This window comes from Hypomesus transpacificus, chromosome 17 (assembly GCF_021917145.1).
Source record: "Hypomesus transpacificus isolate Combined female chromosome 17, fHypTra1, whole genome shotgun sequence".
In the NCBI taxonomy this organism is placed as follows: domain Eukaryota; kingdom Metazoa; phylum Chordata; class Actinopteri; order Osmeriformes; family Osmeridae; genus Hypomesus; species Hypomesus transpacificus.
The window spans coordinates 3,541,230-3,568,767 of record NC_061076.1 but is presented as its reverse complement, the minus strand read 5'-3'; the positions used below and the strand labels follow the sequence as shown (position 1 = coordinate 3,568,767).

Sequence of the window (27,538 nt, the reverse complement as noted above, 5' to 3'; positions counted from 1 at the left end):
TTTAGGGCCCTGCGGTATCTATCGCCTTAGATGTGGGTGGACCAGACACAGTGTTTAATTCTGGCTAGTGTTCAGGGACAGGGTGGCTGAGGAATGCACTATCTGGGGACAGTTCCAGCATTTAGTTGCAGAGCTTCAAAGCCGCGGGGAGCAGCCGACACAAGACAGAGATTAAAGCACAGCTTGTTGTCCTGGCTGTTTACTGCAGCAGTGGAGGCATTTCCTTTGAGGAGACGGTTGCAGAGGAATGCCGGTTTCTGTCAGTGTCTTTGATCAAACCTTGGCTTGATCAGAGTGTCACACTATGCAATAAAAGAGTCATTAAACAGTCACTTCAATAGCTTGCAAGATTGGTCACTCTTTCCAGTTCAGTCATAATGTGTCAGCAAGTTCTGTTTCACATCTTTGTTGTAAGCGGGCAGTCCGAGTGCCTCAGAGTGGTTTTATATTCAGCATAAGTGACACTTTTGATCTAGTTTCCTGGAAAGTATTCACTTTTAGTCTGAGGGCCAGGAAAGAAGACAGATATAAGAATAGGCAATCTTAAGAATAAATAGCTTTGAGGCAGGAACTGAGGGGGCAACGGAAATGCTTCTAAAAGGAGGCTCCAAAATGGAGGCCAAGGGGAGAAAACATAGCCTTACTGTGCTGGGGGGTTTTCTGCGTGACCCTGTCTAGAAACCCCCATTGTTTGTTTGACCAGGGGTCTCTGCTCTGCCTCAAAGAAACTGCAGATAATGTTCACTCTGGCGTCTTGTATGGGAGCTGTCAGTCCTATGATGCATGACATTTGTATAACATTACTGGGTTCACAGCCCAGGGTCAGAGTGACCAAGGAAGAAGAAAAAGAGAGGGCCACGCCTCAGGACAAATCTTGAACTTCAGCTGACAGGAAGAAAGCTCAGGTCAAACAACCCTTAGATACGCATCTTGGCGCTAGTTTGGTCATCACATCTCTCTGAAAAGAACTCAAAATGATTGCTTTCTTGACCCAAAAAGGACACAGCCATCCACTATAGAGCAGGCTGCTGATGCCAGATGACAACAAAGATGGTAAAGGAATCTTTCCACCAACTACTTCTTAAACTGTACTGGTGTTGGTGGATGGTATTTCAAGCTTACATTAACGTTTCTGAAAATGTTGAAAAACATATCTTCGTCTTAAAGCAAGTCATATATCAGAATGGAGGTTAAGATCTGCTATTACAGATGGTTTATGCATTGTGTGCCCTCTTGAATAGCTCTGAATCCTAGCTAGCCAAATCCCAAGCTTGTTTATTTTGAGAAATTCGCAAATGACACGGCACTGATTTACCATGTAATCTGCTTAACAGTCAAACTCACAAAGAGCCTGCATGTTGGCTGTACTGCCATCTAGTACTCTCAATCCTATCCACATTAGATTTTTTACCACATTATTGTTGTGAACAGGTATGGCAGGCACAAACCAAAACCACCATGATGTTGTTCTTGTCCGCCACATTCTGTTTCATACATATGTAAGGGCTCTTCATGTCTTTATGGTTCCACGACTTGATTTTCAAAGGTCACACTGGGAGTCCAGTACTAGGACTTCAGTAAAAATGATTTTCAGTGTTCCCGAATGACCAGAAACCAGGATTTAAATCTAATTGAATAGGAATGGAATCATTCATTGAGTGAGCTCATGAGCCAGTACACTCAGTGAAAATCCAGGAGCCTCTGACAAACCCCCGTGTATCCTTGTTTTTCACCATGCGCCAAAGCAAATATGGAAACCTCATCACCGAATGAGCAGAGGTTAAGGGGAGCAGCCCTTCCTCTCAGCCCTCCCCCCTCCCCCCCTCCCCCCCGTCCCACCCTCCCACCCTTCCCCCCCCCCCCCGATTAGTGGGAAAGGGTCATCCTCTCCTGACATCCCTTTGTGTTCCTATCAATGGAAAGATGCTTCTTCTCCCTGGAGAGATGGCTGATTACCAACAGGGACGCTGGTTTGACGCCAATGTGTGTTTGATGTGGACCTGGTCCACCTTCACGGCTCCCGCTCCGGAGACGCGGTGGACACGGTCACATCTGCAGGAAGACTCCGTGATTGTGATTGCACCTCTGTGGTTGGATCCGCTCCCTCTTCCATTTCCTCCTCTCGGTGGATCTGGACAGGCTACACGTGCAGCTCTGGCTTCATGCAGCTTCCATCGTCTGTGAAAGATTTGATCTGGATAGCATTAAGACCGAGAGTGTTGACTTGACTGTGTCCTCCTCCTTTTAAGTTATCAGTTGTGTTTACGAGAGGATTTCAATCTGTTATTTCCCACCATTGTCGACTGGAAAGGCGTGTTTTCATGAAAGTGTTTGTTTACTATATTCTTTGACTCTTGGCTTTTCCAAAAAAAGGCGCTGCTAAAGATAACTGCCAATGAAAAGACACCCCATCCCTTGGACATATTGACCAGCTGAGGGCTATCCTTGGCTGTTTGTAGGAATGGCAAAATGGCAACAAACAGACCAGCTTACTGTTCAAACCACCTGCATCTGCAATGTAGGCCTACATGGTACAGAAAACATGATCTGGCCGCCATTTTCCTTGCTGTAATGTAACAAAAAGATGGACATCATCAGGAGAAAATGAGGCTAAGCAAAGATTCAGCATTTTTCTGATGTCTGTCTGTTGGCGAGAAGTGGAATAACAGGATAAATGACTAGGATGTGAGCACCCAACTTTGACCTCCCTCTCTATGGCTTCCTCTCCAGACAGCCTGGGTGGGACTCCCCCCCGGGCTGCAACAGGCCACATATCTACTGTTCTCATTACAATTGTCTTCAATTATGCAAGCCAAGCATTCACCCTGGCTAATGTTTCTCTAGTTAGTAGTGTTGGGGACTTTGAGATAACATTTACTGCCTGGCTGGAGTACCAGGAAAAACTGTTTGTTTCAGTTGGGTCAGTGCCATGGGAGATATTCATCTTCTATCTAGAGCAGGAAATGAAAAATTATCTTTAAAACACATCAAATGAGTGAAAAGGGTTAGCAAATCCACTGCTACCACAACAATACCTTGTGATATGCTTGGGATTTCTGCTAGTGCATTGGAATCATGGCATGTTTTGATCACGTTTAAAAATGTTAAAAGATGACACGGTATAGTTTGGAAATAAAGTGTTTACTCCTGTGATTATCCCATAGTACAATTAGTTTTTTTCACCTTATTTGAAATTGACATTCTGAAGTCTATTATCTCCAGAAAGTGATTGTAATAAAATGGTTTACATCCATGGTTAGTCCTTTCTCTCCTTCTTGTAGGTTGTTCAATGTAATAGGTTTGTTGTAGATATGCAGAAATATTACATTTACATTTATGCATTTAGCAGACGCTTTTATCCAAAGCGACTTCCAAGGGTCGGGGCTTGATGGCCTCAACAAAACTGCTGTATATTTGAATTTCCCTGTGGTAGGGCCCCCCCAAAAACACATTTGGCAACACTTTCAAGGTTAACTTAACTGCCATGTAACCACACAGCAATATCTGTCTATACAACATTGTAGTTGCCACTAAGTGTTGCCACAGATTAGAATGCTTGACAGCAGCTTACTACTCCCCCAGGAAGAGTGCGCACCAGTGCAGGGAGGGGAAGTTTACACTCTGCTGCTGAACAGATCAGTGTTTATGTTGGGGCCACCTCAGACGGACGCAGCAGCTCTGGGGGTAGCCTCCCAGCCACCCCCAGTCATCGAATGAGTCACGTTTTCCATTTGATAAGTGCAAAGCAAACAGATGAAATGTCCTGTTATTGATGGAGCAGGGGTAGTGCATCCGTGGGACATCAGAGAGATGCCATTGATGCTTTTGATGTGTTGAAGTTTGACAAAGACAGATTTCTATAAGCATGATTTGGTTTTTTTTTCTCTTTGGTGCCGTGCCTGTTGGCCAGGGTTGGTTTGTTGTGAAGTGTGTGTAGAAAAGAGATGATAGCTTTGTGGTTCACAGGGGAAAGGTGAGCATGCTGGATGTTTATTTAAAGGCATGAGGCCGAAGTGCTGATAACTGGACGTTTGAGTTGAAGCACGTTTCCTTGCCAAAAGAACCCACTCAGCACTTCTATTGCTGCAGTGTAAGTCAGCATGTGACATTTTCCTCTCCCTTTCAAATGGTATTTGTAACGGGAATTCTGTGTTAAGAAATACCACGCTTGCCTCAAGATGTCATTTTTGAAGAGAATTACATATTATTGTGTTTGATAGCAAAAAACAAGACAGTAATTGTCAATTTCGATGTCCAGAGTATTTACATACTGGACTGTTTCTGTTGTTTTAAGTATATTGTTAAAGTAAGAATGGTCCCAGAAACTTTACAATGACAATAATTAGATTTTCTTTGGTCTCCAAATTACCTCAGTCTCATGTTATCTGTTTTTAGAAAACGTTCTCACAGTTTTTGTGACAAAGAAAAATTGGGCATTTGCTCATCTGCTCCGAGATGTACATGGTAAGAATAAAGAGGTGTCAACCAATAACAATGCACTTGGTTATCTCCTATCTCTGTTTGCCCCAGCTCTTTCTCTGAACACATAAACACTCATGGGAACTTAAGTAAGACAGTGTCTCTAAAACTGGTTTCTGACCCCTACCTTAGAAGGCAAGGATACAGTGTTGCCACAAAGTCCAGACTAGAACAGTTAGATACAAAAAAATAATTTCCTTTCTCTCAGTCACATGGTTCTATTGTAGCTATAATGGGATTGCAATCTGAAGGTTCTCAAAGAGCACTGGGTGTGCCTTCACCATCTGATCTGTATTGTTCTCTGTGTCCTACAACAATTTATCTGAAGAAACGAGATACCTTAGTTTAGTTTTTGTTGTTGTGTTTTTTTTTTTCACATTTCAGTACACATGGAAACTTGTGTGGAAACCTCATTTATGGATCCTAAATCCAGATACGTGGCATATCTACAACATCAGAAAAAAACCTCTCGACTGAATCAGGAATAATTTCACAAAAGCAGAATCCTTTCTGTCTTCCTATCCAGACCACCACCAGTTGCAGCAGCAGAAGCTGTCATTGCACGACGAAACGAAATGTGATCCACCGTCGGAGGAGAGATGGAAAGATTGGGTCCGTTCTGATTACTGCAAAGTTCCCAGGCTCCTGCCTCTCTCTGGGGAGAGACCTGCTGTGTAAGAGGCAGCGTGGGTCTCTTAACTGTCATTACTGTCGATGAGCCGTACAATAGGTCAGGCGGATGAGATAACATTGTCTGCGGCAGAACAGCAGGTGAGAAGCTCAACAGGACCATTATTAGGTATCCGGGTCCCAGGGTGTAGCATTGCCACTGGCCTCAGGGGCTCAGCCCCACCATCTGCCAGGGAGAATAACTCCTGCTCTTAGGACAACTAAGTGCCCACTGTACTGTTGCTATATGCATTTGGCCAAGCTCTTCAGGAGTATGAGCAGCAAATGAATACATCAGAATGTACTTGTCTGGATGAATGAATGCAATTGAATGTAATTCATATAGGAATTCATATAGGGACGTCGCAAGAAAGACCCACGTCAAAAACGACAAGACTGACGCAGTGTACTGAACATTTGAGTGGATATCGTTCATCTGCAGTCACCAGAACTGACCACCCCCCCCCGTGTAAAATGGTCTCACAATCAGATATGTGTGGCGAATTTCTCCAGTTCAAAGATTTACTAGCATGGCATCATCAGTCAGTGAGAAGACACACAGGGGACTCTCTGATGACAGCCATGCTGAAGGGTTCACACATGTCCCTGATGAGCTGCTTCTGGGTCCACCTTGTACCTGACCCCTGACCCCCGCGCCCGTTTGATCTGACATTGTGGTGTAAAATCGGAGGATTCGCCCATGCCAGCCATCCATCTTGGCTGACAGACAGACATGGGTGAACCTGAGAATATTGAATTAAGGCCCGCTGCTTCCACGGCAAGCTCCTGTAACAGATGAGACTGCGGCCACGTGAGTCGTGTCGGACTTGGCTTTATTGACAGGCCAGATTAGCTGTGCCTATTGACTGACTTATGTTTTGCTGAATAGGACATTTCAAAGAATATTATAATTTCCACAAAATCATCATTTGGCCTTTAAGAAATTGAAAATGTCTTCCTTTTTTTGTCCCTCTATTCTTTGTTAGCAATTTTAAGTGTGAACATTTTAAGAGATTGGAGATGAGATGGCACCATCTGCTAAATCAATTGAAATCAGTTAAAGAGAAGACCTTGTGCAATTTTCAGTGATGTAGTTGCTGCTACCAGATACATACCGCCATGCACAGCACCTCTGACCTGGGACTAATACACACTGTCACGCTGATTATCACTCCTATCAACTTCCTTCCCCGCCACTAAACCACAAAAAACTACCTGGACATGATTTCTCTATGAATCCTTCATGGACCCATGCATTTACCCATGTTAATTAGATTGTTTGTCTGAATTGATATGACATTAGCTATCGATTTGATCCAGGAATATTGGATGTCCTTGTGTGAGCTAGGCTAATGCGTTGTCCAGATGTGGAGCATGACCCAACGTTGACCCACAGTGGAGCCTCCATGCCCTGGAGGACGCGCCAAGCTGGAAGATTTACTCTCCGTTGAGAAACAGAAGAGCATGCTGTCATTGGCAAACTCGATAGTTACACATGTTTTGTAGCACTCATGAGAATAAGACACCCAGTGATAAGGTCAGTAACGTCAACAAACACATAAGTCGGGTAACGCCATACAATTTCGGAATAATAGCTGGAATTTGTTCTGTATGTGACAGCTCTGAGTCAGTCCCAGGTTCGGAGCTGAGGGCCCTGGCTTCGTGCTGACAGAGAGCAGGGGTCCAGGGGATTCATCGGAGAGGGCTGCCCAGGATCCACTGCACAACACTGCTCCCATCTGTTCGACTCATCAGTCCTGTTCTGCAATGCTGAGGCTGCTGGAAAACAGTTTGTGTTCAGCTGACATGTCCAACCAATCCTGGAAGGAGGTCCCCGGGCAGGAGTCCTCCTGGCCACTCCCCTGCTGGGCCACCATAAGGCCTGTGTTTAGATTTCAGCCATAGCCCTCAAGGAGATGACCCTCTGTACTAACATCCCTGCCATTGGATACACAAGTAAACAAACCTATGAGCATGCTCTGTGACACAATGTAAACACGTTGGTCAGGCAGTGGACTGTTAAGTGACAGACAGTAAATAATCAGGAAAAAGAAAACAAAGCAAGGCCAGCTTGGGCAGGGAGCTGCTTGCTGCGTGCCTGGGCCACTGTAGTGCTGTCAGGCTGAAGGCAGCCAGATCACGTGTCTGTCATTCATGTCCCATTCACCACAAACACATCTCTTTACTGGCTCTCAGCTTCACCTCTTGGTATGGCTCCAGTTGAAGACGGTGAGCGACTTAGCAGATAAATGGGATAGACAGAGGTTGACTGTCTCTGTACTGTCTGCTGTGTGCTCACCTAAAGAGCATGCATACAGTAAATTGTTATTCAGGATGTCGGGAAATGGTGGCCACTAGAAGGATGTACAGGATCAATGGAGCATGCTCAGGTTTGTTTGCTTGAGTCTTGCAGCCACATTGCTTACCGGTCAAGTATGACACTGCCCAGTTGATTGTTGTAGATAGGAAACATCCACATCTTGCATCATACTTTGAACAGTTAGAGCAGTGTGTTCTTTCACCCCCCCCCCCCCAACACACACACACACATACTCTGCTCCTGATGTTTTATGAACAGCGGCACAGCCATCAGTACGTTGATCAACAAGGGTCAACTCCGATATGTTACAGAACACGCACCTTCACAACCATGCAATAAAAACCGTCAATATGAGTTTCAACAGGTCGACTACCTCCCGGGAATGTTTTATTGCCTGATAGCTTTGTTCGACAGACCCACCCACAAAGTAAACCTTTATGATTCATAATAAAACAACAGTCAGGTTTGACAGTAGGCAGATAGCATTTGCTCCTGTTTGTCGAACAACTGCTTGAAGTCACGCTAAAATACATCCTATTTACTAGTTACTGTCAAGAAAGTTTAACTTCACAGCGATGAGGCACAGTTCAGTTTTCCATTTGAAAGAGAACAAAGATAAATGGACGGAGAGCACCAGAAAGCGAACAGGCGCATTCTATCAATGTTGTCATCTCTCTTCAACTTTCCTCAGTGCGGCCTTTCAGGGGTCAGATCCCTTTTCTCCCAAACAAACAGGAGTCTGGGTTGGAGGCTTGCTTGAGGTATGGGCTGCCCCCCTCTCATTCTTCCTCTCTCTGCCTCCCTGCGGCGTCTGTGCATGAGAGGAAGGTTGTCCACGGAACACCCTTGGGGCCTAACCTCCCCATAGTTACACATAGTTCACAGAATCTGTAACTGCAAGCAAAGCACTAGAACTCTGACAAATCAGGACAAAATCTGCTCAAAAACACTTTGCCCTAAAAATCTAACATAACATGTCATTGTCAATCTGAATTATTATTATATATAATAAGTACTTGGATAATCATTGACTTATGAGAGATAGGGTGCATACCTTTCTACAAACATACCCAATGAGAGCTAGGCAGCATGGTTTAATTGGTTTCACCTCACTGTTTTGGAGGTGTGTGGGAGCGTCATGACCTCAGACATCCACAAGGGGTCAGTGGCACACATCTTCACCACCATATGGTCCACATTCACATGCACTGGGAAGAGATCCCATCAGAGCATCATTATGTAAATACAGACGCCAGGACCAGGCCAGGGTAGCAGACAAGGACCCAGGCTGAGGGAGGGGCTCCTTCATTCCCACACAACAAAGTGTGATCCTGCCCCTCAGAAACAAGGACACATGCTAATGAATCAGCTGATCCACACAGGCCCTTTAAAAACAAGGTTTTCTCGTGAGTAGAGCTTATGTTCGCCTAGGCTTTTTGTCTGGACCTCAGACATCATGACGCATAGGCAGACCTGTCTGTGTGCTGTTACTCGCCTTGAAACAATGAGAAGGGATTATAAACAAGCTGATGCTACAATGAGTTTGGATGCTTGTATAATTATACGCTAGTGTTCCCATGTGCGTGCAATTGTGGGAGGAGAGTCATATCAAACCTATTTTGTCTACCACTATATCTGTCAGGTCTTATTAGAACAAGAAACAGAGCCTGAGTGAGTTTAGTAATTGAGATGTTTCTTACAATGAAGATGTAATATATATGGATCACTTTTGTTTCCCCATCTCCATTCCTGAATTGGGTTGTACTCAAATGTATTTCTCTTCAGTAGCATAATGTGCCAATGCTTCACTGTCTTACACCATCTTATTTTCATTCTGAAGTTGGTACCACAGTACCACAAACAATTCGAGTGTCAACAGAGTCTGGTATAAAAGGGTAACTACATCCAAAATTATTCAGGTTTTACTAAAAGCCAGCAGAGGGCAGCATGTTTCCCCAGAGGACTGTCTTTCCATTTACAGCAGCACACCAATGACCTCACAGAACGCCTTCTACAGATGGAGGATGTAGACTGAAAAGCTGACATCTGATTAAATTCCAGAGTAAGGTCTCAACAACTTATACATCACTGACAGTTCAGCTGCACATTGATATAACTGATTGTGAGGAAACTTGTGACTATTCAAATGAGCTGTGTGACATCTGATTCAGAAATGATCACATTTCTCGAATGTATATGGCAGGGTAATTAGTGCTTACACTAAACAGTGGCCATTCCTTTAAAGTACATCATAACACAGGCTAATACAACTAAAAATACAACTAAAAATAACTTCCAAGTATTCCATTTTCTCACTCATAGGCAGGCTTGTCAACCTGTATTCATGGGTGTTCTATCCTGGTCCTCGGGGTTCCCCATATTGTATGTTATAGATTTTGCCCTGCTCCAGCACACCCAATTCAAATGAACTGGCCTTCTGCAAAAGCCTGATAACGACCAATCATTTAAATCAGGTGTGCGAGAGCAGGGACTTTTCTAAAACATATAGGATAACGGACCAGGATTATACTTCCCTGCTGTATTCCATGATTTTTTAACTCATGTTCCTGCTTCTGTAAACTGAAGTGAGCCAAAGAGCATGACTGAGAAAGCAAGATGGAGAACATTTGTTTATTTTTTTAACAGCACAGGCCAGTCAAGAATGCCTTCATGTCAGTCATCCAACATCTAAAACTTCTGGAACTGCTTCTTGGCCCCAGCAGCCTTTGTGACCTTTAGAACATTGAACCTCACGGTCTTGCTGAGGGGTCGGCATTCTCCAACGATTACATTGTCTCCAACCTGGACATCTCTGCAGAGGAAAAAAGAAACCAATCAGAACATGGATATCTGGAGGGGCCCTGTCCCAGCAGAACTACGGAAGCCATTTGAAGCCCCACATCTAAAAAGGTTGTGCTTCAATCATGTGATGGGTTAGAAGATAAGCTGCATCAGTGTTGCCATAAGGCAGTATCATCAGAGCCCGAGGGCTAAGAAGACCATCGTGAGAAAAACATCATTTGCAGAAAAGTACTTAAAAAAAACAAATTGGCCGTAACTTAAGTGCATGTGGTGTTGCTGAACATGAAAGGATCATACCTGAATGCAGGTGACAGATGGACAGACATGTTCTTATGCCTCTTCTCAAAACGGTTGTATTTGCGAATGTAATGCAGGTAGTCCCGTCTGATCACAATGGTCCTCTGCATCTTCATTTTGGTCACCACACCTGTTGCACAAGAACACAATTAGTTTTTGTAAAGTTTCAATTAAGACTCCCCTACAACGTTCTAAAGGATAGATTCCTGGGCCACATCAGCTATGCCATAAGGCATTATCGTCAGAGCCCGAGGGCTTGGAAGACCATCGTGAGAAAAACATCATTTGTAGCCTAGCTTGGAGGGATTCAAATTCTCCACGTATCTATAATCAAATCAAACTACAAATCACTTGCAGAAAGCTAAGTGAAGTTAGGAGTAGACTTCAGGACTGACCAGAGAGGATACGTCCACGGATGGAGACGTCTCCGGTGAAGGGGCATTTCTTGTCAATGTAAGTGCCGTCAATAGCCTGGTCACAAAAACAATTGTTAGGTTCAAGCAGTATAAAGTCCTAGACTAGTGCAGATGCAGAAATGTCCCATAATTTGCATCAGTTTTGCCAAAAGGCAGTATCGTCAGTGCCTTACAGGCTAGGAAGACCATCGTGAGAAAAACATCATTTGCAGACAGCAAGGAATACCCGCCGGGAAATAGTAATGACCACTTGTGACCTATAGGACCAAATCTTTATCACTGAGGCACAATTTACCTCTCTTGGGGTTTTGAAGCCAAGTCCAACACTCTTGTGGTAGCGTGGGATCTTCTCCTTAGCCTCCTTGCCACCTTCAGCTACAAGAACACGCTTCTTGTTCTGGAAGATGGTGGGCTGCTTCTGATAAGCCCTCTCGGTCTGAAAACAACCACAATGAGAGAGAAATTAGTTTAGAAAAACAATCTACTTGATGGTTGTCAAATCTATACTGCATCAATACTGCCAAAGGGATATGTCGTCAAAGCTATTGTGATAGAACACATCACGTGCAGAACAATTGAATGAAATCAAAAACGGAAAGCTAGATGGCTTAGTTCAAGTAGAACGGTACCTTCTGGGTAGCGTTAACTCGGATGGAGCAATACTATACACTAGTGAAGCCTGGATGTTAGCACTTTAAAAATCGACAATAAATTGTGTATCACTAAATATATAAATATGACTTTGATAAACTTCAGCCAAGTATAGGCACAAACATTAAGGCCTGGCCTGGTATTTAGTTAGCTAGCGTTAGCTCATTCTAAGGCTAGCATGCTACAGCCATAGCCGTAGCTTCCGACAATGCGTTCCACATTGCACAAGTCCGTGAAATATGATTTTAAGTCCGATTTTACGACTAAACTAGATATAAATATTTCACTAGCATGCTAATTGCCTAAAGTATGTTGTGTGATGCATTAAAATGTCCAAAAACGTATAGTTAAACGATAAAAAGTGTATATTTTAATCACCACGCCATTTAGAAGAACATACTTGTGCGTCCGCCATCTTAGCCAGCCGAGTCGTAAAGAGGCCAATACATGCGCGCGGCTGACGGAAGACAGAACGGACCGGAGATGACGATTAAATAGAAAAAGGCCAACGAGGTGTGCGCTAAAGTTGCTTCCAGTGTTCAACAGTCGGTGTGAACTACAAAACGGAGTCACACAGTTGGATTTAAACTGCCAGCGACTTGATCAATTACAAATGAAAAATACTTTTCTATGTCCTGGTGTTTAAATGAAACCAGAGACACATTTAGATTGCCCCCACAACACGTGTGAGACAAGTGTCAACATAGTGCCCTTATCTAGGATAAAATGGTAAATACATCCTAAATTATGCCGGTTTTACTAAAAGCCAGCCGAGTGCTACATGTTTCCCCAGAGGACTGTCTTGCCATTTACAGCAGCACACCAATAACCTCACAGAACGCCTTCTACAGATTTAGATGTAGACTGCAAAGCTGACGTCTGATTAAATTCTAGAGTAAGGTCTCAACAACTTAAACATCACTGACAGTTCAGCTGTACGTTGATTATGAGGAAACTTGTGACTTTACAGATGAGCTGTATGACAACGGATTCAGAAATGATCATCTTTCTAGAATGTATGGCAGGGTCATTGGTGCTTACACAATTAGGCAGTAGCCATTCCTTTAAAGTAAATCACAAAATAGGCTAATAGTTAATATCACTAGGTAATCACTTGCTTCTCACTTATAAACCTACTTGTCATCCTGTATTTTTGGGGTGTTCTATCCTGGTCCTCAGGATTCCCCATCTTGTATGTTTTAGATTTTGCCCTGCTCCAGCGCACCCAATTCAAATGAACTGGTCTTCTGCAAAAGCCTGATAATGACCAATCATTTTAATCAGGTGTGCTGGAGCAGGGACATTTGAAATGTATAGGATCGTTAACCCAGAGGACCAGGAACGCCACTGCTGTATTACATGATTTATTAACTGGTGTCCCTGCTTCTGTAATTAAATTAAAGTGAGCCAAACAGCATGACTGAGAACATTTGTTTATTTTGAACAGCACACGCCAGTCAAGAATGCCTTCATGTCAGTCATCCAACTTCTGGAACTGCTTCTTGGACCCAGCAGCCTGTGTAACTTCACGGTCTTGTTGAGGGGTCGGCATTCTCCAACGATTACATTGTCTCCAACCTGGACATCTCTACAGAGGAAAAAAGAAACCAATCAGAACATGGATATCTGGAGGGGCCCTGTCCCAGCAAAACTACGGAAGCCATTTGAAGCCCCTCATCTAAAAAGGTTGTGCTTCAATCATGTGATGGGTTAGAGGATAAGCTGCATCAGTGTTGCCATAAGGCAGTATCATCAGAGCCCGAGGGCTAAGAAGACCATCGTGAGAAAAACATCATTTGCAGAAAAGTACTTAAAATCAAATTGACCGCAACTTAAGTGCATGTGGTGTTACTGAACATGAAAGGATCATACCCGAAGGCAGGTGACAGATGGACAGACATGTTCTTATTCCTCTTCTCAAAACGGTTGTATTTGCGAATGTAATGCAGGTAGTCCCATCTGATCACAATGGTCCTCTTCATCTTCATTTTGGTCACTACACCTGTTGCACAAGAAAACAGTTATTGTAAAGTTTCAATTAAGATCCACCTACAACGTTCTAAAGACTAGATTCCTGGGCCACATCAGCTATGCCATAAGGCATTATCGTCAGAGCCCGAAGGCTTGGAAGACCATCGTGAGAAAAACATCATTTGTAGCCTAGCTTGGAGGGATTCAAATTCTCCACGTATCCATAATCAAATCAAACTACAAATCACTTGCAGAAAGCTAAGTGAAGTTAGGGGTGGACTTCAGGACTGACCAGAGAGGATAGGTCCACGGATGGAGACGTCTCCGGTGACGGGGCATTTCTTGTCAATGTAAGTGCCGTCAATAGCCTGGTCACAAAAACAGTTGTTAGGTTCAAGCAGTATAAAGTCCTAGACTAGTGCAGATGCAGAAATGTCCCATAATTTGCATCAGTTTTGCCAAAAGACAGTATCGTCAGTGCCTTACAGGCTAGGAAGACCATCGTGAGAAAAACATCATTTGCAGACTGCAAGGAAAACCCGCCGGGAAATATCCATAACTATTTGTGAGCTATAGGACCAAATCTTTATCACTGAGGCACAATTTACCTCTCTTGGGGTTTTGAAGCCAAGCCCAACACTTGTGCTATCCTAGAAGCTTTTCCTTAGCCTCTTTCAGCTACAAGAACACGCTTCTTGTTCTGGAAGATGGTGGGCTGCTTCTGATAAGCCCTCTCGGTCTGAAAACAACCAGGGGAGAGGAAGAAGTTTATTAAAACAAGTTACTTGATGGTTGTCAAATCTATACTGCATCATTACTGCCAAATGGATATGTCGTCAAACCCCAAACGCATCACGTGCAGAACCATTGAATCAAATTCAATGGTAAGCTAGCTGGTTTAGTTCAAGTAGAACGGAACCTTCTGGGTAGCTTTAACTCGGATCAAGACAATACTACATACTAGTGAAGCCTGGATGTTACCATCCAGAAACGTATATTTTAACAATAAAAAGTGTATATTGTAATCACCACGCCATTTAGAAGAACGTACTTGTGCGTCCGCCATCTTCGCCTGCCGAGTTGTAAAGAGGCCAATGCATGTGCGCGGCTGAATGAAGACAGAATGGACCGGAGATGACGATTAAATAGGCAAAGGCCAACGAGGTGTGCGCTAAAGTTTCTTCCTGTGTTCAACAGTCAATGGGAACGTCAATCACATTTGGGAAACAAATTTGAGTCACACAGTGGGATTTAAACCGACAGGGACTTGATCAATTATATATAAAATATACTTTCTATATCCTGGTGTTTAAGTGAAACCGGATAGACACACATTTAGATTATTGCCACCACAAATTTGTGTGCGGTCTCTCCAATAGTCAGGTGCTATGAGTTTACTTATTTTGCGTACCATGTTGATAAACTAGTGGAAGACGTTTAAAGATAATTTCATTATAGAAAGTATTTCAGATTTCAACTTTGATTCTAAAAAGCTATCAACTTCACAGGAATTCAACTAGCTACAAACATAGCCACGCCCCTCGTTTGTAGGAAAACACACTTGTCACGTGACCAAAGACGGAAGCAATCTAGAACAAGAAGTTATACAAGAAGATGGCATCGTCGGGAGGAGGCGATTCTGGTAATACTTTTATCAAGACAAATAGATGTGGCATATGACATTGCTGATAAGAACATTGCGAGATCATCCAGGTTATAGTTATGATATTAACTTCGGAATCGGGGATACCTGTTAGTGTTTTTGTTTTGGGTGCCTGACACATGTAGCCTATTTTGCTTGACAGCTAACGCTAGCTAGCCAGACGGGACGGGTTCAACACATCAGCTCGAGCTAGCTTGAAATCACGAACGCATTGTGTCTGTGTGTCCCAAACTGGTCACTTTACCACTAAGTTTGTGATGTAAAATCAACTGTTCACTGTAGTTAAAAGTAATATTTCATGTGCTGTGCTGTAAATGGTAATTTCCTAAGATTGCCAAGGAAACAAAGTGCCCCGGTTTCAATGACAATAATGATTTGCTCAGCGTCCGCACCTAGTAACGATAAGCATGTTCGTCGAATTTGTCACTTTCTGAAATCAGGAAAGTTCGATTCTACACAGTACCTGTTGGCCCATCGAGTATTGTTTACCAGCAAAATATTATGTCTAATTGAAAATATGTTGCTCTTCCGACTCCTAGGTAATGGCAATGATCAAATACTAGATGTTGGAGCCGCTTTACTGAAAGAGTGAGTATTGTTTACTATATTATTGTTTCCTCTATCATCATGAACCCAACAAACCTCTTATTCTTTTCATGCAGTTTCATTTATGAACGAGTTCACCGACATGGTGACAGCAACAACATGGTGACGCGATCTCAGTTAGGTGGAAGTGAGCTTTGTGACCCCAACCATAAGAAGCTGGCCCAGTGCCTTCAGCAGATTGGAGATGAGCTGGATGGAAACGTACAGCTCCAAAGGTATTACAAATATATAATTATCTGGACCTGTGGTAAATCTGTAAAGTATATAGAAGGTGGCAAACGTTATTGTTCTGTTGTCATTTCAGCATGATAAACAATTCTTCACTCATGCCTACCAAGGATGTGTTTATGAAAGTGGCCTATGAGATTTTTTCTGATGGCAAATTCAACTGGGGAAGAGTAGTAGCCCTCTTTTACTTTGCCTGTCGGTTGGTTATCAAGGTAAGTGGAACGTGCTTATGGCTCCCTACTTTCAACCCTCCATGGGTAAAAAGGAAAAGTGGAATGTGCTGTAATTTAAAGAGTATATTTTAAATAAATTGTTTTGTGCAATATGATTGATGTGATGGCACAAGGAGCTGATCCAGATCAACACTCCCAACCTTCATTCTGTCACTGGATCTTTCAGGCTCTGGTGATTCATGTTCCTGACATTATTAGAACCATTATTGGTTGGACCATAGATTACCTACGTGATCATGTGATCAACTGGATTAGAGAGCAGGGTGGCTGGGTAAGAGGAAGAAAAAAAAAAAATCTAAATGAAATTAAATGTCCTATGGAAGAAAGGTTTTAACAACTGTCTCGATGTGCTTGGTTTTTAGGAGGGAATCCGGTCTTACTTTGGCACTCCTACCTGGCAGACAGTGGGGGTGTTTTTAGCTGGCGTTCTCACCACTGTTCTGGTCATACGGAAGATGTAAACGGAAGGGGAGGTGAAAGAAGATAACAGGAAAATAAATTGGGATTGGAGGGAGAAAAGCTATGTTGGTAAATGACGAGGGCTTCAGGAACTGAAGTTAATGTTAAAAACATGAGAGAGAATAAGAGTGAGTTTAAAGCACTCAGTGTTTGGACCTGATAAACAACCAATTGTTTCCACCCGCCGTATATGGATAAGGATTGGGCGTGTGAGTCATGTCTCTGTCCTCTACACAACTGAAAGTGTGAGTGTCATGTGACTGCCTTGAAGGGAGATAAGGATGGAGAGACTCTGCCAGGGCACATTTTTATTTTATTTATTTTTCCCTACAAACAGTCACTGCATTAATTTATGAATTCCTGTATGGGTGAATCTCAAAACGAAATGAACAGACTATATAAATATTGTTCTCATGAGCTTTAAGTTGAAACTCAACTTATTTCTTGCAGCGTTTTCATCCTTGCACTTTTTTCCTTCTTTGAGTCTCCCTTTCCCAATCTGATTCTCTCCAGCTTATCACGGTGTTACTATGCTTAAGTATGCTTTTTTAAATGTGTCTGTGGGTGTTCTTTTGCAAGTGTGATGTTATGATCAGCTTACTCTGAAGCAGTGCGTTTGTGTGCGTATGTTTGAGTCCTTCCTGTATGACAGACACAAACAGCACTGTGCTTCACTCACAGATGTTTACCTCTCACAGCATAGTCTTCAAAGTACTGTATTTTTAAGTGGGCAATTTAAACTCAATACCACAATCATACTTTCATTTATATACCCTTTTTGATACATGTATCCTATTGGTTTTGTTTAATTTGTCAGTGCCTTGGTCTTTATTTAATAAATCACTTTGATATGGATCTCAATTTTTTTACTTTTTCTATCTCGTGAAGCTGATCAGTTTGTTTAGATATCCCCCCCCCCCCCCCTCAAAAACAAATGTTAAGCAGTGACATTGTTTTGTACGATGCAATTCAAAATAAAGTTTTTTAAGGATTTTAGTCTTGTGTACTGTCATAAGTGGCAAATAATAAAGATGTAATTATTCTGTATTAATGGTGTTGGGAATTTAATAACACACAAGTGTAAAACAAACTTTATTTTAGCATGATATTTCATCTAATACAGATGGACAATTACATTTAAAAAACATCATGGTGGTTGCATTTGTACATGAATTTTAGTCAGGTGATAATAGAGAAGCCATTATCAATCACATTCAAAACCAGACATTAAATGGTAACTTTTGCATATACCTCCAAATTTTTCAAAACTATCACGCACGTTGAAACACACAATGGCATAAACTGTTCTTGAAGGGGTGGACGGGACACCTGACGACTCGATGGCAGTAATAACAGGTTGCGCATACAGGCTCAGTCTTGTGTCTCCAGGACCCCATCTCTGATTCTCCACGTCCAGGAAGTGCTATGATCAGGGGCAGGAATACAGCGCAGACTGATACCAGCACTCTGCACCAGCTCGTTACAGACCACTGGCTGGCCCTCCTGTGTCTCCATAGTGAACACCCGTTCAGAGATCTAAGGATGAGTGAAATGCATTACTGATGACGCTAACAGGGTTGTTAGACAGCATATAAAAATAAAAAAAAACACAAGGTCAACTTTCAACTGATGTGTAAAACCACCGAGCCCTCACCTGTTCGCTTATCCCCGTGGCAACGTGTCCAACTGTCACACCTAGTTTCTCTCTGATCTGGATATGCTGCCCGTTAAAATCTCGGATGCACACGCCCACTCCTGAACCAGTCAGAGGAATCATATTAGATCAAACGTTTTATAGAAATGGAACATTCCATAAAATTTGATACAATTGTTAGAGGAGATAAATGAGGCTTCGCTTACCTTCTAAACGACGGGGTGACGGCAGGTTAGAATGGCCCCGCCAATCCATACTAAAACCGGTCTCTGATTGGCTGTTGTATGAAAACGCTCCGGAGCTGAGGTCTTCTCCCGGGCTGATGGACCAACGGCCAGAGTCCTGTGATCAGAGTGCCAGACAGACAGAGCAGGAAGACAGGAAGGTTGTAAATGCATATAATAATAATAATGTATTCTTTTAGAAAAAATGTGCCCAGATGTTGACGTACAGAGGGGGATTTAAACCTGCAAACCTCCCCCAATCTAGTGATGTTGCAAAGGGACCCTTTAAAGCACATTACTCCCTTGACAGTGAAACGTACATTTGGATTGGTTACCTTTTTGTCACCTTGTTCCCAGTTGGAGTGGCTCTCACTGTTCAGGCATGAGAGCAGCTGCTCCACACTCTCAGGTGAGTACAGCTGAGACAGACTGATCAGGTAGAAATCTGGACGGACACAGACAGGCAGGCAGACACAACAGAAATCCAACCATGAGAAAAGTAAGTAAAAACAGCAATGACAGAGAGACTCATGGTCCTACTATTTATATGACTCACAACACTTTCTCTCTCACTCACATACTACAGTAATGGCACTCACCCTTTTCCAATTTGCGCAACTCAACCTCTGACAGCGTGGAAGACACATTTGCTGTCTTGTTTTTGGGGTGGACATGTGGTGGGGTAAGGAGGGGGAGGGTCGATTCTGCCCTTTTTTCCCCTTGGTCAGAGGCCTCCTCCTCCTCCTCATTTTCCCTCCAACCTGGATCCTTGGAAAGCTTGCAGGGGTCGTAACACTCCACAGAGATGGCAGGGCTGGAGCTGGGTGCAGGGGAGTACAAGGGGTGGTCGACGTTCTGTAGAGGTTCCTTGTAAGGTCCTCTGATGGGGCTAGTGAGTCCCCCCACTGCAGCATCACAAACACATACAAAATATTGTTACTACATCACTAAACGTAGTAGTGATGTTTAGTGATGTAGTAACAACAATGTGGTGAACATTGTTATTACACAGCATTTCCAGCAGTCGATAGATAAATTAATTAATTTAATTGAGTTATTTTAGCTAGATGATTGTGTTATTTGACATGGGTCTAGCTCTTTTAGTAAGTCAGCATTTTCTGTGAATTCAGCATACACTTGGAATGCTCTGCCATCTCACATACGCACAAAAGACACGTCCTTCACACATAGTCTTGAGGAATGGCTTGTTGCCAATCAGGTTTGCAAGCATTGATGTACTGTCTGCCTATATGTGCGTTTGTCTTGTTAAGTGTTGATGTATGTAATGTGCCTCCTCAGTGTTATGTATGTGCTTGTACTTCAGGTACTTTTCTTTTGCTTCTATGTGAACTGGTTGTGTCTGTACGTTACTGTCTGTTTATTGACTCATTTTAACCTCAGTATGTTATTTGACATTTTGTAATTTTATGCTGCCTTTAAACATCTGGCCGGGGACAGCAGATGATAATTAGCCTCTCTGGCTAACTCTGGCTCACTTACGAGAATAAAAAACAAAACCAACAGATGATTGAACAGGCACAGTGTAGCTGTGGTCACCTTCTCTAAGGGCTCTGACTGCCTCTTTCTTGAGATCAGACGCTGAAGCTCTCACGATTGGGTCTTTCTGCAGCCCCGCCTTTAGGATCTCAGCAGTGAGCGAACTGCAGTCAGGGGGGATCTCTCTGAGAGGCGGTGGCTTATTGGCTATCTGTGACCACGGAAACACAAAGGATCAGCGTTGTTGAATGAACAGTTGTTCCGGAATGTGTGAAAGTTGGGAGACTCGCACGTGGGTGGATGAATCCTACCTGGAGGTACAGAAGACAGGAGTAGTTTCGAATCCAGGGCTGGCACCCGTTGAGCATGTGCAGTAGCATACAGCAGCTGCTCCACACGTCTGCCTTGGCTCCGCGGGGTTCCCCTTTCACCACCTCAGGGGCCATGTGAGTCTCCGTGCCCTTCATATCTGCCCCCACACAGACACGGAAGGCGTGAACATTGAGGCGTCCACCAAGGTCACATACAGGTCACGCACTCTGGCCGAAGGACTGAGCGTCTGAGGTCTTGTTAGTGTTTACCTCGAGAGGAACTGAGGCTCTGCCCGTTGAGGTCCAGTCTCTCGGACTGTCCAAAGTCACACAGAAAGATGTCTTTCCCATCCTCGGAGAGCAACACATTTTCCGCTGAAAGACACACACGTACAGGGAAGGAAATTTACTTCATGTAGCTGTGCTGTGATGGATTATCTGACGGTTGTTCTGTAATCCTTAGATAAGAAAGACGCATTTAGCAGCAGTGTAGCTATGCAGACTATGGTCTGATGGCCATTGGAGTAGAACAGTAGAATGTGAGTCATGTCGGCTACTGTTGGCCAAGACAATCATATCTAGAATGCATTTAGGGGCTGTTTACAGACAGGCAGCAGGTGATCAGAGTTGGCAAAGCCACCTTGTTTCCTATGCAGAACTGCATATCAGACACCAGGGGGAGTCTAGGTTCTGTCAACCCCTCTCCATCCCATTCTGCCCCTCCCCCACTTCTCCTTTCTGCCTTTTTTTTTACTCTCTGTGATAAGTATTCTCTGTGGTGCTCCCTTCCCCTCACGCTCACACTCTCTCGCTCTGTATTTTCTCAGTTCCCCTCCTTCGATCGGACTTGCACGCTTTTTCTCCCGTGCGCACATGCGCCGTCGCTAAAGTGAAGCGGTGAGTCACGCTGTGGGAAATTCCCGGCTTGGCAAGTTGTCTGTGTGATAGTCTGGTTTCACAACACAGGTGCGAGAGATCAAGACTCAATCTTTGACATTTGTGTTCCACATAACAACTACAAAAACAAACGGAAAAAATACGAAAAAAAAAAGAAAAGAAATCTCAGTATGATTTCTATGACGACTCCTGTCTTCTCACCTTTTCCTGAACTTCTGAATGGTAGATGTTAAGAATGATGTGAACACTCAAATACAATCTAACACCCAGCCCATCTTTCACAGTGGTATAGTTACAGCGTTCAGACCCATAGATATATATAAAGACTAGATGTCTTAAGGCGGAGTCTAGAACGTCCGCACATCTTGCTAAAGTCAACTCACTCACCCATAACATTGTGTTGGTACGTTGATAACAAACAAACCGCTTCAAAATCGGTTGAAAATTTAGCAAGTTATGGTCATTTAAAAAGTACATGTAGCACCAACACAATGTTATGGGTGAGCGAGTTGACTGTAGCAAGATGGTCACCATGTGCGGACGTTCAACTGCGTTGGCCGGCAACGCGGACGAGACATCTAGCCTTTATATATATATATATATATATATATATAGATATTTATATTTATATATATATATATATATATATATATGTTCAGACCCCCTTTGTTTATGTGTGCAGTTGTTTATGTTGACTGTAGAAGTATTGAAAGTCAGATGTGTCCCGTACCTTTTATGTCTAGGTGTGCGACTTGTCTCTTCTGCAGGTACTCTAGTGTAGCTGTGACTTGAGAGTAGTAGTGCAGGGCTATGTCCTCTGGAAGTCGACCCCTGGTTGTGAGAAGCTGCCCCACAGAGCCTGGAGGGAACAGAGGGGGGGGTCAGAAGGTCACCAAAACCATCAGAGTCACGCGAAGCGCAGTCGACTTTAGGAGAGCCCAGGCTGGAGGCAGAACACACCGAGGCAGGAAGGACTTACCAGATTTGTACTCCATTAACAGGTGAATGTAAGGCCCCTCCCTCACCACTCCGAAGAGCTCCACCACGCGAGGAGACTTGAGGGCACTCCACGTGCTTACCTCCCCACTGTTGAAATTCTTCAGAGGAATCTGGGAGCAAATAAAAGGGGATAAACGAAAGGGCACATCTCTGATGATGCACATCCACACGGACAACGTAGTGAAGTACAGACACTCTTGTCTCTTACTGCACCTTTTTGGAAGCAAATCGGTAGTTCGTTTTTCTGTCTCGGACACTGTACACCTCTCCGTAGGCTCCCCTCCTGATGAACTCAGAAGTGAACTCCTTCCCCTCTCTGTACTCATAGTCCACAGGCTGAATGTTCTAATGAGGAACCGGAAAGCAGCAGGTGTGATTCCAGAGGACTCCGACGACCAATGGAACAAGCATCTTATTCAACATCATCGTGATCATATATATTAGTAACAGAGATCCCCCCCCGGAGTTGAGAGTCAGGCCTACCTCATTGAAAACGATGCCCTCGTTTACGTCAGGCTCCGACGCAGAGAGCTCGTTCTCCTCGGCCTTCCTCACGTCCGTCTCCACGTCTTTGGAAAAGGGACCTGCGAAACACCGGTCCCCCTGACTCACACTCCCCCGGAGGCCCGCCAGAGGCAGAGTGCAGTCTCCCACACTCAACAGTCCACACTCGCTGAGAGGCGAGTCTGAGTCACCGTCCAGCCCAAAGGCAGGCAGGTCGGAGAGCGGGCTGCAATTTTGGGGGCCCCAGATGTGGCCTGGGTTGTAGGAATAAGATGACAGTCCCCTCCCTTGCTCCTCTGAACCTTGGAGATGGCTGTTGATGGTTCTTTCTCTCGGGGAGTCTGACACCTTACCCTAAGGGGGTACAAGCCATGAACAGGACGATTACGGATAGTGGGTCTTCCAGATAAAAAAGAAGAAAAACAAAAGAGACACCTGCAGGCACACTGTGCTGCCAGTTTATCGTGGGTTTTGGGCTTCACACATGAGGAAACATTGTCAAAACTCTCTGAATTATGTGTGCCCAAGGATGACTGTGGGTGCAACCTTAAACGTAATATGAGCTACAGACAATTTATTTCCTGTCATTCATCAGAGTTTGAGACCAGAGTAAGAGCCATGTGGGACTTACCTGAAAGACCAGACGAATAGCGCCACTCTCCTGCTCCGGAACTCCAGAAGGAACTCTGCGCCTCGGTCTCGGCTTTCTGCTCTTCGCCTTCTCCTCTTTCTTCTTCTCCTTTCGTTTTTGTCTTTTCCGTTGCTTCTTCCTGGGGACGTGCTGGGACCGGCAAGTGTCCAGAGGGTGCAGTGAGGTGGGGTCCACCACATGGTTGTGTTCCGAGAAGTGACTGTGGAAGACAAAACGAACCGTGTGATTTAATTCCCTACTAACTGGCATGAATATATCCAATGTCACAAAAGATGACGGCTATAGGATATGTTAAGACAATAACTTTTAAACAGAACTACAAACTGCGTGAAAAGTGGCCCAAATGTGCAGGAGCGACACTGATGGACTGTGTTATTGAGAGAGGTCATACCCGCTGATGAGGCAGTTGGGGGGATTGTAGGAGCGTGATGAACAGGAAGGACTGAACTCCTGGGATTCTAGGGTTTCACCTGCAGAGTATAGACAGCAGGTGTTAGCTCACTGGACTACTCTTCCTCATGATAAGGACTGTGGAGTGTTTGTTTCCTCATTTATACTCACATTCAGCCTGGGCGATAAAGGGAGAGTCCTCCCAACAGTTTGGTGGTCCTTCCCCTACTTGTGCTGTGCCTTGTGTCAAGACTTTTGCAATTATGGGGTGGACATTTTCCATAATGTCTCCTTTGCTCTCCTTCCTCCTCTTGTCCTCTACCCTCTGGACATGCGTTTCGTAGGCCTGGTCAGCTTTATTCCGGTCAGTTCCAAGTGAACAAGAGAATGGAGTGGTCGAGTTTCTGAGAAGCCGGCCACTGACTGCCATTTCATCTGCTGTGGAAGAAACACAATGTTGGAAACTACAATCAAATTGGTAGTTAAAAGCAGCCTTGGATATTGGATCCACTGGTCAAACTCTTGCATCAGCATAACAACCCTTTAAAAATACACGAATTTAAGTTGTTACACCGCCAGTGGTAAATGTCAACAAACCGCAACCCGTGGTTGCATTGGTTTCAACTCTAATCAATCTATAAACTTCATCTATAATCCTGACGAGATCTCATGTGAACTGGACTTTCCACCTGTTAGCAACGGAACAAAGCAAGGCTTGTTGTCGTGGTGATTATGTCGTTATCTCTTCCTTGTTCTTTCATCCACTGTTCTATCAGACTCTCAACAAAGACGGTTTAGTCTGTGATGCACAGAAACTTGATCAGCGGCACACCTTGCTCACTATTACTTCAAATTGGCGGAAGGACGCATAAGGCAGGAAACTCAATAACAGGCTTGTTTTGACAGTTACAACTGTGAAGTTAGTCAAGTATGAAGTACAGTAGAGTGATTTGGTTAGGTTCCATCGTGTAGTTAATGTAGACTGTGGACTTGGAATAGAGAACAGTAGATAGATCATCAGATAAGACACAGATTAAATGTGAATTAATATGTCATAATAACTGCAATTTGACAAAGGACTGTGATAAGATTTGATCACAGCATGTTTGAGTTGAGTGGTCAAATGGGTGGACTGGTCAGAGACTGGTATAAGCTCTGAAGAACTTCGAGCTGTAGTTGCTGCCTGTTGCATCATGTGCTGTGCTGCACTTGACCCTAATTTATTTCCCTGTCTCTCAGCATTTGAACCACAGACAAAAGCTCCTTTAGAAAAACAGCCTAAACAGCAATTATATATTTGATAATTAACTTAAAGAGAAATGGATTGTCTAGTCCATTAATGTTCACATGCTGGATCAACAACGCAATGTACCCTTTGAAATGTCTTTCAGTATGTTTTTATATTTTTATTAAATTTATATTGAAGTCACTATCAAAAGTCACTGAATGCTAAAGCTTGCATGCACATGCACCTCTCCTGCAAAAACCACACCACAAAACCACACTCCAACTGAACATGAAAAGGGCCGGAAGTAGAGACGACCCAACTGAGAAAAATATGTAAAGATTAGGGGACAGAAACACAGACATACCAGAGGCAGGTTTCTCTTCTGATTATCCACTGTTAATAATCTCTTTCTGTATCATCTCTCTTTAATACATGCCCTGTAACCGTGCTGTGTAGCCTCCGTCTGTTGCTTAGTGTTGGTTGATCCTGGCTTGCCCTGGGCCAACCAGAGAGCTGTAATTGGCTGATGGTGATTTACGGGAAATCATTTCCCACTTCTACACTCCCTCTTTAACTCTGCAACAACAGGACTGGCCTGATTGCATGGCCTCTCTCTAGGCATTGTCATTGTCAGAATGACAATCAAAAGATAGACAAAGATGATCCAATTTAAAAGGAAAACGTAATCTAAATCAACCATGTTTGCACTGCGAAGAAACTGTAAGCATTTTAGGCTATAGTGTGTTGCAGTGGTTGTTATTTTAGCTTGTCCAAAAGGGTCGTCGTCTAGGCTTCTTACTGATTTAAGGTCAATAGCAAACCTTCCTCAAATCTTATTTTACTGAGCCACTGTAAAAATACGGAACATATTTCCCATAGCATTGCTGTTTGTATGGGAACGAGGCGCTTCCTTCCTCCTTTGTGTAGCTTAAATATAAGATAAGCGCGTCCACTAACTAATACAACATTAGGCCTACCGAATAATACCTGATGAAGAGCTTTGCACACAAATTAGGATTTGTTCCCAAGCTTTAATGTGTAGCCAATTACGTGTCAGTTAAAAAAAGCTCGATAACTCTTATTCTTTATGAATTCCTCTTTTTCACAGACCAATAAGCATCTTCTGGTCTGTTAATAATAAATAAAACAACCGAAAGCTGAGAAACGCAAACCAATATGCATTGTTTTACCTTGAAAGGTCATGTGATGTGCAGTGTCAATGTGTCTTGAAATACAGATGTAATGTATACACAGTAGCCTGCTCCTTAAAGCAGACATTGGATCTGACCAAAACTTTCAATATTGTAAGAACACAAACGAGACTTCTAAGTATCGGCCATTCCAGAGAGCATAAACATAGGCTACTGGGCAGCCTACAAGAATGTACGCAATGATTTAGTTGCTTCCTTGTCTTTTCCTCTTTTCGCTCGCCGCCATTTCACGTTCAACTTTGTGCCATTAAAAGTCATAAATAGGTGTGAAACAAATGTTCTACTATGGAGGAATACTTGTTGGACTATGACAGTTAAATTTGAATGGACTCACCTGTTGTTTCTGTAAATAGGCTGAAAGGCGTTGGCTCACTTTGTCTTCGCTCAACGTTTAGATCGGTTCAGAACTAGATCTGAAATGATTACGTCATGATGGGTGTGAAAAAACGAAAGTCAGCTAACCCGAAGATTGGCCTAAAATGTTTTACATCAAATATTTTCCCTTAGTTATCGACTATGGAAGCAAATCGTGACCAAAATTCAAATGAAAATGCATTTCCAGAAATGCATTTTCATTTTAAGAATGTGGCTGCATTATTTGACTAATAAATCAAATTAGTATTCAATCATCCTATTTGCATTTTCATTTTCTTCTTTAAGACTGCTCATTCTTTCCCTTAATTAAAATGAAAACGAAAAAGACATTTGAAATTTAATTTTCAAAATATGCCCCAGCAAATAGATACCAAAATTCAATTTGAAATGTAAAATTTGAAAATGAAAATGCATTTCCAGAAATGCATTTTCATTTTAAGAACGTGGCTGCAAAATCGTGACCACAATTCAAATTCAAATGCATTTCCAGAATTGCATTTTCATTTTCAAGAACGTGGCTGCAAAATCGTGACCACAATTCAAATTCAAATGCATTTCCAGAAATGCATTTTCATTTTAAGAACGTGGCTGCAAAATCGTGACCACAATTCAAATTCAAATGTATTTCCAGAAATGCATTTTCATTTTAAGAATGTGGCTGCATTATTTGACTCATAAATCAAATTAGTACTGATTAGTACTGAGCGGACATTGCATTTTCATTTTCATGTTCTGCCCGCAAAGAACTGCCCATAATTCGAAAACGAAAATGCATTCTGAGCGGCGCAGTAGAGTGACGTCA

The 27,538-nt window shown here is 43.2% G+C and overlaps 4 protein-coding genes and 6 non-coding genes across 12 annotated transcripts; 1 reads left to right on the top strand and 9 right to left on the bottom strand.

Moving 5' to 3' along the window:
- Positions 1 to 10,085: 10,085 nt before the first annotated feature.
- LOC124479940 (40S ribosomal protein S11) lies at positions 10,086 to 12,126 on the bottom strand. The gene is made up of 5 exons (XM_047038909.1): positions 12,035 to 12,126; positions 11,279 to 11,419; positions 10,963 to 11,038; positions 10,568 to 10,697; positions 10,086 to 10,280 (listed from the first exon to the last, which is right to left on the bottom strand). The coding sequence occupies exons 1-5, from the start codon at positions 12,047 to 12,049 to the stop codon at positions 10,157 to 10,159; spliced, it is 486 nt and encodes a 161-aa protein (XP_046894865.1). The 5' UTR covers positions 12,050 to 12,126; the 3' UTR covers positions 10,086 to 10,156.
- On the bottom strand, positions 10,411 to 10,493 carry LOC124480115. Its single transcript, XR_006957515.1, has one exon. It is a non-coding gene; the product is annotated as a small nucleolar RNA SNORD35 (small nucleolar RNA).
- LOC124480113 lies at positions 10,775 to 10,857 on the bottom strand. Its single transcript, XR_006957513.1, has one exon. It is a non-coding gene; the product is annotated as a small nucleolar RNA SNORD35 (small nucleolar RNA).
- LOC124480130 lies at positions 11,111 to 11,194 on the bottom strand. The gene has a single exon (XR_006957528.1). It is a non-coding gene; the product is annotated as a small nucleolar RNA SNORD35 (small nucleolar RNA).
- A 927-nt stretch (positions 12,127 to 13,053) lies between the features above and the next one.
- Positions 13,054 to 14,680, bottom strand: LOC124479941 (40S ribosomal protein S11-like). Its single transcript, XM_047038910.1, is given in 6 exon segments — positions 13,054 to 13,222; positions 13,507 to 13,636; positions 13,898 to 13,973; positions 14,214 to 14,251; positions 14,254 to 14,344; positions 14,657 to 14,680. Coding segments are annotated over 6 exon segments (504 nt in total). The 5' UTR covers positions 14,672 to 14,680; the 3' UTR covers positions 13,054 to 13,068.
- LOC124480114 lies at positions 13,353 to 13,435 on the bottom strand. The gene has a single exon (XR_006957514.1). It is a non-coding gene; the product is annotated as a small nucleolar RNA SNORD35 (small nucleolar RNA).
- LOC124480132 lies at positions 13,710 to 13,792 on the bottom strand. The gene has a single exon (XR_006957530.1). It is a non-coding gene; the product is annotated as a small nucleolar RNA SNORD35 (small nucleolar RNA).
- LOC124480131 lies at positions 14,046 to 14,129 on the bottom strand. Its single transcript, XR_006957529.1, has one exon. It is a non-coding gene; the product is annotated as a small nucleolar RNA SNORD35 (small nucleolar RNA).
- Positions 14,681 to 15,159: 479 nt separating the features above from the next.
- Positions 15,160 to 17,790, top strand: LOC124479495 (apoptosis regulator BAX-like). The gene is made up of 6 exons (XM_047038261.1): positions 15,160 to 15,247; positions 15,808 to 15,856; positions 15,931 to 16,089; positions 16,179 to 16,314; positions 16,502 to 16,606; positions 16,698 to 17,790. The coding sequence occupies exons 1-6, from the start codon at positions 15,220 to 15,222 to the stop codon at positions 16,794 to 16,796; spliced, it is 576 nt and encodes a 191-aa protein (XP_046894217.1). The 5' UTR covers positions 15,160 to 15,219; the 3' UTR covers positions 16,797 to 17,790.
- An 83-nt stretch (positions 17,791 to 17,873) lies between these two features.
- map3k14a (mitogen-activated protein kinase kinase kinase 14a) lies at positions 17,874 to 26,794 on the bottom strand. 3 transcript variants are annotated; one of them, XM_047038258.1, is made up of 16 exons: positions 26,696 to 26,794; positions 24,094 to 24,360; positions 23,924 to 24,002; positions 23,512 to 23,731; positions 22,860 to 23,234; positions 22,590 to 22,721; positions 22,357 to 22,486; positions 22,108 to 22,236; positions 20,751 to 20,855; positions 20,481 to 20,638; positions 20,230 to 20,380; positions 19,272 to 19,577; positions 19,008 to 19,117; positions 18,655 to 18,790; positions 18,449 to 18,549; positions 17,874 to 18,330 (listed from the first exon to the last, which is right to left on the bottom strand). In XM_047038258.1, the coding sequence occupies exons 2-16, from the start codon at positions 24,350 to 24,352 to the stop codon at positions 18,166 to 18,168; spliced, it is 2,556 nt and encodes an 851-aa protein (XP_046894214.1). In that variant the 5' UTR covers positions 24,353 to 24,360; positions 26,696 to 26,794; the 3' UTR covers positions 17,874 to 18,165. The 3 variants fall into 3 exon arrangements, with proteins under 3 accessions (XP_046894214.1, XP_046894216.1, XP_046894215.1); XM_047038260.1 differs by having other exon boundaries at positions 24,094 to 24,357; positions 26,696 to 26,790; XM_047038259.1 differs by lacking the exon at positions 26,696 to 26,794 and adding an exon at positions 25,515 to 25,627.
- Between the last annotated feature and the right edge of the window lie 744 nt (positions 26,795 to 27,538).

Coding starts and splice junctions, on each gene's coding strand:
- LOC124479940 (XM_047038909.1), bottom strand. Junction 11,039..11,278: donor GCTTCAAAACCCCAAGAGAG/GTAAATTGTGCC, acceptor TTTTGTGACCAG/GCTATTGACGGCACTTACAT. Junction 10,281..10,567: donor CATCTGTCACCTGCATTCAG/GTATGATCCTTT, acceptor TTTCCTCTGCAG/AGATGTCCAGGTTGGAGACA.
- LOC124479495 (XM_047038261.1), top strand. CDS start 15,220: ATGGCATCGTCGGGAGGAGGCGATTCTG. Junction 15,248..15,807: donor GTCGGGAGGAGGCGATTCTG/GTAATACTTTTA, acceptor TCCGACTCCTAG/GTAATGGCAATGATCAAATA. Junction 16,315..16,501: donor CCTGTCGGTTGGTTATCAAG/GTAAGTGGAACG, acceptor TGGATCTTTCAG/GCTCTGGTGATTCATGTTCC.
- map3k14a (XM_047038258.1), bottom strand. CDS start 24,352: ATGGCAGTCAGTGGCCGGCTTCTCAGAAACTCGACCACTCCATTCTCT. Junction 23,732..23,923: donor CCCAACTGCCTCATCAGCGG/GTATGACCTCTC, acceptor TGTCTTCCACAG/TCACTTCTCGGAACACAACC. Junction 18,550..18,654: donor GTCACCCCGTCGTTTAGAAG/GTAAGCGAAGCC, acceptor TGACTGGTTCAG/GAGTGGGCGTGTGCATCCGA.